The sequence below is a fragment of the Chelonia mydas genome, chromosome 14, assembly GCF_015237465.2.
Source record: "Chelonia mydas isolate rCheMyd1 chromosome 14, rCheMyd1.pri.v2, whole genome shotgun sequence".
In the NCBI taxonomy this organism is placed as follows: Eukaryota; Metazoa; Chordata; order Testudines; family Cheloniidae; genus Chelonia; species Chelonia mydas.
Window position 1 is genome coordinate 16,204,350 of NC_051254.2, and position 12,169 is coordinate 16,216,518.

A 12,169-nucleotide genomic window follows, 5' to 3' on the forward strand; every position below is an offset into this window, starting at 1 on the left:
AGCAGCTTATTACCCACATTGAGGGAAATGCAAGTAAACAGAGTATAAGGTATTCTATTTTTCACTCATTTTAGAAATACTTGGTGTGTCAATAAGCTAGGGTTATTCATACACAAGCAAAACCATATGTTTAATTTTTTTTAATTATTTTCCATTGCAGTAGAATTTACTGAGCCCAACCCCATTGTGCTAGGCACTACACAAACACAATTAGAGAGCCTCTGCCTCAAAGAGTTTATACTCTAATTAGACAAGAGACAGAAGGTGGGAGAAAGGGATACAAAATACGAGCGTAAGACTGGCAACAGAGGGAAAGAGAGATGAAGTTAGTGACTATCCCAAGGTCACAGAGAGCCAGTGGCAGAGCTGGAAATTAAATCCCAGTCTCCTGCCTCCCTGTCCAGTGCATTAACCACAAGACCATCCCTTCCTCCTTAAAGTGTGCTGTTTTAAAAACTAAGGGTGGGGTTGGAGTGGGTAATCATACAACTCACCATCAGCTAATTTGATCAAAGTCAAAGGTTGGTGCATGTTTCTCAGGTGCAGCAGAGTAGAAACTCTGCAAATGTAAATCCAATTAATGAAAACCTTGTTTAAAATAGGAATTGCCAGACTGGGTCAGACCAGCAGTTCATATAGGCTAGTGGTTCTCAACTAGGGGTCCAGGGCTGACATGCCAAACCTGTGGGGGAAAAACGCAAAACTTGAGCTTGTTTTTGGCTTAATTGGCTTGTGAGTTGCTTGTTGGCTAGTTTTTGGCTTGTAGCTTTTTTTTTTTTTAAAATCGGCTCCTGGCAAGCAGGGGCCAGGGGGGAGGTGGGATGGGCAAGTGAGGGAGAGAGTTGGTGTGCACAGCGGACTCACCACAGTCTGAGACTGCACACCAGGAGGAATCTAGTCACAGAGTGATGGGGTTCTTAGGGATTAGCTTGTTTTGGCCTTTTTTTGAAATGGGATTAGCTTGATTTTTGGCTTATTGTGAAAGTCAGCAACTGTGGTCTGGGGCCCCCTGTGGGGCCACCAAGCAGGGCCAGCATTAGACTTGCTGGGGCCCAGGGTAGAAAACTGAAGCCAAAGCCTGAGGAATGTAGCTTTGCGGGGGCCTCTGTGGCATGGGGACCCAGGCAGTTGCCCTGGGTGCTGCCCCTTAACGCCAGTCCTGGCTTTTATACATAGAAAACCAGTTACTGTGGCACATGTGGGCCGTGGACTTTTTATAGCGGGGGGGGGGGGGTGTCAAAGAAAAAGGTTAAGAACCCCCAATCTAGACCAACATACTGTCTCCAACGGGGGCCAGTACCAGCTACATCAGAGGAAATAACCCCTAACACCTTACTGTAGGGCTAACTCTTCCTCAGGGAAAGTTTCCTCCTTGTCCCCAAGAGGCTGGCTGATGCCCCAAAATTCAAAGTGTTTATATGTTCTTTAAACATCTTAGTGTTGTTTAATATTGTAACTATGCCCCTGTACCACATAAATGCCCAGTCCTTTTCTGAATGTTGCTGAGCTCTTGGCCTTATGAGATCCTGTAGTAATGAGTCCCACAGTAATTTTGTGCTGAGTGACGAATATACTGTATTTTCAGAAAATGTGCTTTGAGAGTTTCTCCATTATGCCATGCATGTAGGATTCACAGCATCACATCAGTATCCATCCTTCAAACCTGTGTATTTTGTCTCAAAGTATTTTCTACACTAGTAAAAAAATATCACTTCATCACTGCTGCAGTACAGTCAGCTCTGCACTGGAACACAGGAGCTGTCTAGCAGTGCAGATCAATTTAGGACAGGAAGTAAATGCTGTAACTGTATCCATTTGAAAGCAAAGGATATTAGTTTAGGTAAACAGATTGAAATCACCAAAATTAGAATTTGGCCAGGACAGTGATGTTAATCGGTTACTCTTATGAGAGAAGCCATGGCCTCCCCCCAGGCACTGTGAGGACTGTTACCCTATTGTTCTGAACCAGCTATAACTTGGCACCTGTTTTTAGGACAGTGCTCCCAAACCTCAGTCAGTGGTAGTGTTCCTGTGCTTGTAACCCCAGCACAACTTTCTCCAGCATGACGGTTTTTTCCCTGGATGGGAATCCTCCAAGGGTAAAGGCCTGATCCTATACCACTTGAAGTCAACTAAAGTTTTACTATTGACTTCTATGAGCTTTGGCTCAGGCGCTTCCCACACAAGGCTGGATAGCGTAGTTCAGTTTCTTCCAGCAGGGCCATTCTCTTGGACAGTGAAAATGATGTATTTAGTAATGTGATGGGAAAAATATTCTCAGACACATTCCAGCTATTTTTCTGGCACCAATCCCACTTGTAGTCATTTTAACCTTACGACAGTCTTCATGAGTCATTGTCCCTTTGGGTTATTAGGTAAGAGCAAGGCTGAGGGGCGAGTTGTGACAGAATGCATGTTTTTACAACCGCTCAACCCAGGCCCAAGGCAGGGAACTGTTATTCTGTGTACACATGGATTAACAGAGCTAGGGCCATAAATATCGATAGGAAAGGGGCTTCCATTTTCCGTTTTCCCCCAAGACTAGAACCCGTTAGTTTCAACACCGAATGAAAGATGCACAGATGCCAGCCTCACTCACATGGAGTATTAGGAAATTAATGCAAGCCAAACATTCTGGCCCTACTGCACATGCAAGGAGCCAGCCAGGTTCTAGCTTAAGAAACTCCCCTGCATAGAGGTATTACATGAAGTGCTCTTTAAATCTCAATTCCATACTGTCTCAAGGACCTCCAGGATAAAATAGATCTCAGCCAGGTTATTATTTTCAATGCATTTAAAAAAAAAAAAAGTCAGTGGTTTTATAGGACAGAGCCTCAACATCCAGCAGATGTCAGCATACCACATGAAATGGAGGTGAACATCTCCCCATGACGGTCTATACTCAGTGAGGGAAAGCACTTACCCCCACTTACGAACATCCATTGTAGAGTAATGTTGAGTTCCGACAGCTGCTCCCAAAAGAGAGGGGACAGGGGATACCGAGGCTTCTGTGTTTTCTGTTCTTCTAACAAGACTGGTCATCCAGAGCACAGAGAGGTCGCAGAAAAGTAGAAGGAGGAACTAATATCTTTTCTACAAATGAGACTATACTAAGGATATTGAAAAAACCAACCTCACCTAGTCCTCAATGCAGAAGTGCTTGAGCGCGAACTGAAATTTAATGGGGAGTGTGTGTGAGGGGCAGGTGTTACTCTCTCCAAACCCATGGGCAGGTTTATAATAGGCTGAGCCAAAAACGGCCATCTCTCCCACCCCTACAACCGAGATTTTGCTAGGTTCAAACGTTTGATCTGAATTTCACTGTCACAGTGGGTCTATGGCCCGTCCTCATGATAATATCTGAGCAACACCCTAATGTTAATGAACTGGTTCTCACAGCAGTCACAGGTAAGGCAATCCTCATTTCACCAAAGGGGAATGGAGGCATAGAGATTCGGTGTCTTGCCCAAAGTCACAAGTCTTAGTGCAGCGCCCTAAACCTCAGGATGAGCCGTCCCGTTTTAACTTGCTTTACAGAAGTAAAAAATAAAATGCTTTGGGACAGGGACCATATAACGTGCAGTCATTAAAATAGCATTAACTCAGGGTTTTCAGTTAGGAAAAGTTCCCCAAGCAGATCTCCCTGGGCAGATTGAAAGGATAGCTCACAATACGTATACCACCACTTTGGGGATAGGCCCATCTGCTTTTATACGATTTACCCTTTCATTAGAAGGTGTTTTTCAGGCATTGCTGTTTGTAGAAAAACTTCCCAGTCATCCAACACCAAGTCCTCTTCCTAAGATGGAAACCAACCTGCCCGGAACAATCACTCGGAAGGTGACTTCAGACTTCTGCCACTTGCCTATGCCTTAGCACATGGTAACAGTGAGCATAAATCACACCCCTAAGCCCTATGATGATGTTTTTTCTGCACATCCTCCATGCAGTAGATCTGCAGGCACAGCAAAGTCTCCTTACTGCCATTTGGTGGCTAGGCAGGCAAAGAGCTGCATTGCAGGCACAGCTGGTCATGCTCATATTGTTGCCTCATCCTCCAGTACCCCACCCACCGCCATTTGTTTCATGCACCTGTGGCATCTTGTCATTAACCAAGATCATAAGAACTTTAGGACAGCCTCTTTACTGCTTATACTGTGCCAAATGCAACAAAATCATGACTCCTGATTGGGGCCTCTTGGTGCAGTTTACAGAAATAAGTAAGTACCTCCCTCTGAAGAGGGCATTAATTCTGTAGTTTAAATGACAACAATTTGAGCATCAATATCACTCATTTATCATGGCACCTTAGACAGACTTACAAATTTATTTGGGCATAAGCTTTTGTGGGCTAAAACCCACTTCATCACTCCAATTTTCACTCCATGCATCTGATGAAGTGGGTTTTAGCCCACAAAAGTTTATGCCCAAATAAATTTGTGAGTCTCTAAGGTGCGACAAAGACTCCTCGTTATTTTTTCTGATACAGACTAACACGGCTACCCTCTGAAACTGTCATTTATCATGGTAATTTTAGCAGAAACAGGTGTTCAGGGACCATGCACAAAGCCTGTGGAGATAAAATAGTGCTTCTATCACCTTCCCAAATATTGGACTCTGTTCTAGGCATCACTATTGCCATGCCTTAATAAAAACTAAAATAAGCCAGGTTTCCTCTCCCGAAGGTTCAGGCTCACCACTTCCATATACTACAGAGCTGGCTGTGGAGACAAACCCAAGGCAGGCTCCTCTGCTACTGCACTCATTTAAACAAAGCCCCTTTTATAACAGGGAGAATTACAGCAGTGAGCTCCTTCCCTTCTCCCCTCCATGGTCTTGGTATTTGCTTAGTCACTGAACTGGAAGTTCTCAAGGATGACCATTAGTAGGAGAGAGCAGTAGCCAAGTCTTGTTCAAAGGAAAACATATTCCCCCCGTCCCCTTTAAAAATGGAAAAGGCTTAAGGCTCCTAACCCAGGTATGCTAACAAATGCAGGATCATGCCGTATCAGCTTAACCTATAGCTCTACAGCAGGAGGTTACACAAGCCTTAGCATAGTATAGTATAAACCATATGCATTCACCCTCATGAGTTTTTTTTCCTGCATACATTTATGGAAATTACTCAAAGCCACCCACCTTTCCAATAGACATGCAGGTACAGGAAAGGCTTATTACTAGCAATGAAATCAAAATAAAAGTGCAGAAGTGATTGTCAACATTAGGGTGAAGTTAAACTTAGTGCAAAGAAGCCACCCAGGGCCCTTTGCACCACATAACATCTGTATTAAAAGTTTAAGTGGCATTTAGTCCCTGGGGTAACTAACTCTTAGGGCTTGTCTACACGGCGAGTTAGTGCATAGCCAGCCAAGGTGTGAATCTACAGCAGGGGTCGGCAACCTTTCAGAAGTGGTGTGCCGAGTCTTCATTTATTCACGCTAATTTAAGGGTTTGCGTGCCAGTAATACATTTTAACTTTTTTAGAATGTCTCTTTCTATAAGTCTATAATATATAACTAAACTATTGTATGTATAGTAAATAAGGGTTTTTAAAATGTTTAAGAAACTTCATTTAAAATTAAAATGCAGAGCCCCCCCGGACCGGTGGCCAGGACCCGGGCAGTGTGAGCGCCACTGAAAATCAGCTTGTGTGCTGCCTTTGGCACGTGTGCCATAGGTTGCCTACCCCTGATCTACAGCAAGGAAGTCTCAGAGATGGGTCTACAGATTCCAGCTCATGTGATGCTCTTCAGAGCCCATGTGTCTATACAGCGATTTTTAACACCATAGCAGGAGCCTGGGTGCATAGCCCCAGGCTCAGACTTGCTACCGTGGGTTTCTGCTTGCCATGCTGCTGTACCATTAGAGAGCCTTGTTCTGCAATCCATTATGTATACTGAACTTTTGAATGGTCCCTGTTCAAGTCAAAGGGACTATTGCTTGAGTGAACACTACTCAGTGCAAGCAAAGGGTTCAGAATCATGCCCACATGACTCAGTCAGGCTTATCTGCATGGTTGTATGTAGTGATTAAAAATTAGCACCTTTTGTCAGAGGCAAGGAAGGCGACAAACCCTGAACTGCAACTGTCTCTACTAATGCTGTTGTCGCTGTAGCAGAGGCCAGTTTCCATCTCGGGCAGCTCATCCAGCATAAACATTAACACATTTGATTGGCTAGAGGCTCAAACCTCAGGCAGAATTCCTTGCTCTAGGATCAAAAAGAAAAGCCATGGCCGAAATAAATTTCAGTCATTTGACAGGCATTACACATGCTAGCACAGATGACTTAATACAGGCACCATCTGCAAGGAGGGCAGTACAATTCTTTGCAAAGGCACAAAAGACGTAGAAAATACTTTCCACCCTACTGACTTAAAATAAGTTAGCTGGACTTTGACCCTGTAGAGGATTAGACAGCTGTGACCATGAAATTTAGTAAGGGATATATGCTATGGTCTTCCTGAATTTGATCTGTTATTGAATATTTTGCTTTGTAAGAGTCGTCCCCTATTGCTTTGCACTATGATCTGCCTTTAACAGGAACAGCAGCTCAAAGGAGCTCTAATGGTGATCATAAGCTTCTTCTGTCACAGAGATAAAGGACCAAGAAACGTGCAATGGAACCAATGCAAATAGTGATACTATGCACATTCAGCAGGCTTGTGTTTGGGCCATTGGAGTGCTTTTTGCAATAAATTTCAGAGAAACACTCAGTTGAAAATGTAGAGTTTATTAGCATCCACTCTGGGATTTCTCTACGGCTTTCTAACAGACACAGGCATGAGCGCTCATGTCACTTTGTCCAAAGAAATTAGCTAACAGCATAATCTAGATCAAGCAGATTTTATGAATGCTATACACATATGCCAACCACACAGCTGTTTTCACTTTGCCCTGGACAGGAAAAATGCATGAACATAAATACATCTGCAAGAAAGAGGTGCTCCAGGGCTTTCATTACTTTCTCCTGTGTCCTTTACTCACTTCAATTCAGACTGCAAAGACATAAGTATAGTTTTAAAGCAACTTGCACACTGAGAGATTCAATTTGGAAGGGCTCTTCTTTGTTAGAGATCATCAAACTACAGCCCTAACGGAGACTTAAGACACGTGCAGAAAGCAGACATTTATAAGTCACCAAGACCATTTTGAAAGTTTGAATTTGGGAGATAACAGAAGCTCAGTTTAAACTGCTTCCTCTCCAGTACTGTGCAATTTAAACTGAGCTTCTCTCCTTTTTCTGAGACATCAAACAAGAGCATGAAGAATCTTCACTCTTCCTATGGCCTCAGCTGAGGGTGGGTTCAGAAAGTGGATGCTAAAAACATTACTAAATTGACTTCTAGGAATTCCATGACATCCTGAAGTAAAAAGCCATGTCAATGTGGTAAAATGTAGGAGGGGATCATAAATGTATATATTTTATACATGCTGCTAAATAATTCTCAAAAGTAAAATACTCCAAGAATCTTGGGAAGACTGTTTAGAACCTGAGTGATCTATCAGCAAACAAACAAACAAACAAACAAACAAACAAACAAACAAGAACACCTCCCCCCCCCCCCTCTTAAAATCAACTCTCGAAGTAATCCCATCATGTAGCTATTTAGATCATTAACCTCTCCCCCCAGTCAGGCACTCTCAGCCAAGATAAGTTCTGAGAAAGGTGGCAGATGGTGGGTTGAGAAAAGAATATGCCAATTTTCTGTTTTACAAGAATAGAACATTTAAATTTTCAGGAGTTTAAAACCTAAACAGGAAATCTAAATTTATTGCTTTTGAATATCAGAACTGAGTTAGAGACTGAACACACAGGAAATGGGAGATGGGATGGGAAAAAAGATGACATGGGCAGATAGACCAAGACTTTCTGAATGGCACCACTGCTATAAGAAACTAAATCCTACAAGGCCCCCTATACCCCAACTCTCATAACTGACAAAGCCATAAAGATAATCAAGTCTTCCAAAAGGCAGAGGAAACTGGGTGGGAGAGGCCTTCATCTAAAAAAAAAAAAGAACCTGACAGCACACCCTGTAATGATGACAGCCACCAGGGCTGGATTCCATGAAAGAAAGAAAAAAAACCCAGCAAGTTCAATGCCAAGCCAGCTGTAGTTCAGGCAGATGCACTGCAAGCTTCCACATAGCTCTTCTGATGTATTTTAATCCGATTTTCAATCTTTCTCATTGCAATTCTGGGCCTTGTGAGCACAGGCTGCCAATTGGGCCAAACTGGTTGGGGATTTTGTGATGTGAACGATTTGGGACTATGGCCCAACCAAATTCATTCTGACTTGTGTCCCACGACAAGATTTGAACACAGACTAATCTGAGGCAAGAGGGTAGCAGACTAATGAACTGGGCCACTTCACCCAGGATAGGGTCTACCTTAAAGTAATTAAAAAGGGATATGAGGAGAGAATGTTTTCATGTTTGTAAAACTGGCTATCACTATGAACAGTTGTAGCCTAGTACAAATTAAGAACAAGGGGACATGAGTATTTATGATTTCTTCACATACATGCTTGTCAGTCAGTCCCTTCAGTAATACTTAAAAGTACAGTACCATGTTAAAATATAACTGGCAGCAGCCCTGAGGAGTCACATACATAAAGTCATGGTAATGGAGTATAAAAAAGTCCATTTTTTATACTCCGTTGAACAAAGCCACTAAATTAAGAAGAGTCCCGTACATTGCTTACAAGAAGATTCAGTCTGGAGGTACAGATCAGCAGCTGGATTCCAGAGAGAAGACAAGGTCCTCCTGAATCCATAGTTCCATACATGTTCAGTGGCTATGAGATAGGAAGCTAGTTTATAACAAGCACTTCACTCTACTGAGGACTTTTTGTTTGCTGAATATTCAAGGCTCTTCCTGGACTCCCAGCATCAACATATGCTCTTTGACACTTTTAGAATTTGTTGTACATTGAGGTGGGAGTGAAATATGTAGGTAGAAGATGAAGGGCAAGTAATACTGTAAAACAAACCCCTGTTGGGCAGAGCAATCAATCTGCACTGTCCTCTCCCAAGCAATAGCCTCAAACTATTGATCACAGAGCCAAGTTGAAAATATTCTAGGTTTTGGTGGCATGCATATTGACCTGTCCTCCTACATGGCGGATGTTTTTGGAATATGCCCTGGGATCTTATTACAGCCCAGCAAAACTCATCACAATTCACTAGGATTGCTTTCCCAGCCATATTCTCCTTGCCAACAGCCAAGGATTTTTGTCACTTGGAAAAGAAGCAACAAGGCCTGTCTGTTGCAGAAAGCAGTTTTAAAGCATCTACATTTTCTTTTACTTTACAGGGCTGCCCCGGAAATGTATTTAACATATTTACAATAACAGACCAAAATGGCAGCTGTTCACAGGGAAAAGGTCCAAAATAAAAATCCTATGCTTTTTAGCTGCTTGAACATTAGAATTTCAGAAAGTATAGTCATCTTCGAGGCAGACATGCAAAGTTTCCCCCATACAATTCTGCCAGGGTACATCAATCCCAGGCAACTTCTGAGCTAACAGCCAAAAATCACAAATTGTGCTTAATTTTCAATGTAGACGGGTGTTCCAGCAAGGATCAAACTCACATTACTTGCCATGGAGTTGTGACAAGAATCCAAGGCTCTAGAGATAAAGGTTGACATATTCTACTACTATGTTTCCACTCCTGCTGAGATAAATATATTTAAGTTGTTACAAAGACCTACAAATCTAATTTATTTAAGGATTTAGCTGCCACTGGGTCATTCTAGGCTGCCACTGTTCAACATACTTACAGCCAATAATTTCATAAAAATAAACCTATGCTGAACAAATGAAATTAGAAAAGGCTACAAAAGTTGGCACAGGGGGTTTCTGCACATCAACACTACAGGCAGCACCCTGCTTGCCCAGGCAGCTTAAATGAAGTGTTCCCTTCTGTATTCTATAGTCAATTCATAGACTAGAAGCAGCATGAAAATCCTTACTTCATCAGTCCATGTGCGGCAACAAGACTTCCAGATTCCCCTCTCATGAGGCTACAGCTTTGTTTTAAAGGGTGAGAGGCAGACACTAAATAGCTTTCACGCAACTTTTACTTACAATTCAAAGCCTATTTCCTGATCAGAACTAAAATGTAATCCTCCCTGCAAGGTGAACAGAAGAGGCTGTATCAGGTATCAGGGCTGTTCAATTTTACTTTTGCTATTCAATCCCGTGGCTTCAGTTCTTAAACATCCTACACCCTCCCCCTAGCAGAAGAAACAGTTGTGTTATGTCTATAATTTATGGCATTGCATTCTCATGCATATTTCCTTCTCTTCAGGAAACCCAGGACAAGGGCAACATTGCAATCTAGTCATCCACGGTGATGTTGCGGAAGAGATAAGCCATGGACTCCCCATTGTGGATTCGTCGGATGGCTTCAGAGAGGATCAAACTGATATCCACAGTCTTTATTTTGGGGCATTGCAGCTTCTGAACTTCATGAGGAACTGTGTTGGTCACCACCACCTGCAGCGAGATAGAAAGGAAAGAACATTAAAAGTGCTACCAACACATCAATTCAGATTTAACAGCTACCTAAGAATAACTCTGAAAATCAGTTGTATCTGAAGTTTCTCTGGGTAGTTAGAGGATTTGGGGCAGGTGTAAGCATCACTAATATTACATGATTGAAATGACAGATCTTGCAAGGCTGACCATTTGAAGAAAGGGCCAACATCAGTGATGCTCTGCATGAAGTTCCTCCACATGGACTAGCAAGTCTGATTACATCACAGGTTCTTGACCACTCAGGGTGGAACATTTGATGGCTTGATCCAGTAATGCCCCACAAAGTCCATGGCCAGACAGGAGAGGCAGAGAAAAGTAAAATAAATATTATAGGAAAGCGAACACATGCACATGGGATGTGATGGAGAAGCATCCATGTGAATGGTTTTGCTAGAGGATAGCAAAGGATGCAGACATAATCCCAGCTCACTGTACCAATAAAATAGGTGAAGTCTGCCCTTTGGAGAAGTGTGGCTATTAAAACAAATGCCATAAAATTCAGAGCGGGACTGTCCCCTAAACAGAGTTTCTCTCCCAGTTTCTCTCCCAGAGTGTCTGGTGCCAAAGGCTCCTTTACTAAGGTAACTCAGCATAATTTCCAATGGTGGCTGTGCTTTAGACCCTCCATCCAGATAGGTATTAAGTTTATATGTAGATGGGAAATCTACATAGAGGACAGACTCTTAAGTGGCCATATGCCTCTGAGTTAAATGAGATTTTCCATTCTCAACGTCTAAAAAATGGATAACAACCCATTTCTGATAACTATATTAGAAGCCTCATTTAACATCCCCATTACACTCACTCCTGGATCTTTGTCATCTAGCAAAGGCCAGCTTTATTGTCCTCTCATAAATATATATACACATTTGATTAATTGTTTCACTCATGGAAAAATAAGCGTTAGTCACAGGTAAAAGCTATTCAGTGCAAGCAGAGGCTAAACTTAACCCAAATAAAGCTTTGAAAAAATCATCCCAAACCCAGTCCCAGTCAGAATAGGTAACATTAATTGCATGCTGAATTGTATGTTGGTTGGTTGAGGAACAATTTTTACTAGGTAACAGTCTGTGATGAAAGTCATTTTACAATTGCGACCTAAAACTGACTGGAACCTTGCTGTCTAGAGGCAAAAAGCTAGTGTGTGAATCCATGTGGCCACCATCCAACCTTTTCCAATCTCCACAAGACAAGCAGCAGTGACATACCTCATCAACTGCGGATTCCTCGATTAGACGGGGTGCATCTGCAGATAAGATTCCATGAGTGGCCATCACAAAAATCTTGTAAGCACCACGCTCTTTCAGGATTTCTGCAGCTGCTACAAAGCTTTCCACATCATCAATAATATCATCCTGAGAGAAACACAAACAAACCCCACAATCAGAACCAGGAAGTTACCACTTGAAAGAAGACAGACTTTGATCTCTTCACATCTCTAGCAGCAGAATCCATATATATTTGAGGAAGTTAGGGTCTACCTTGACTACTGCTGAAGATCCTTTATACACCCAGGCAGAATACACCAGCTCTGATAATTAATGTAATTTTATTTATTTGCAGATATTTCTATAGTTCTCACCACTGTAGTATCTGAGTGCTTCTCATACAATGATTTAAATCTC

General features: G+C 42.3%; 1 protein-coding gene across 5 annotated transcripts in view; it reads right to left on the reverse strand.

The window, feature by feature from the left end:
• Nucleotides 1-6,715: 6,715 nt before the first annotated feature.
• Nucleotides 6,716-12,169, reverse strand: part of PRPSAP1 (phosphoribosyl pyrophosphate synthetase associated protein 1) — a 42,371-nt gene continuing 36,917 nt past the window's right edge. For all 5 annotated transcript variants that reach the window (XM_027834643.3, XM_043528658.1, XM_007072535.4 and 2 more), the window contains 2 exons: nucleotides 11,753-11,899; nucleotides 6,716-10,502 (listed from right to left, as the gene is read on the reverse strand). In XM_027834643.3, the coding sequence (XP_027690444.1) occupies nucleotides 10,344-10,502; nucleotides 11,753-11,899 (306 nt within the window). In that variant the 3' untranslated portion in view covers nucleotides 6,716-10,343. The remainder of the gene's footprint in view (nucleotides 10,503-11,752; nucleotides 11,900-12,169) is intronic.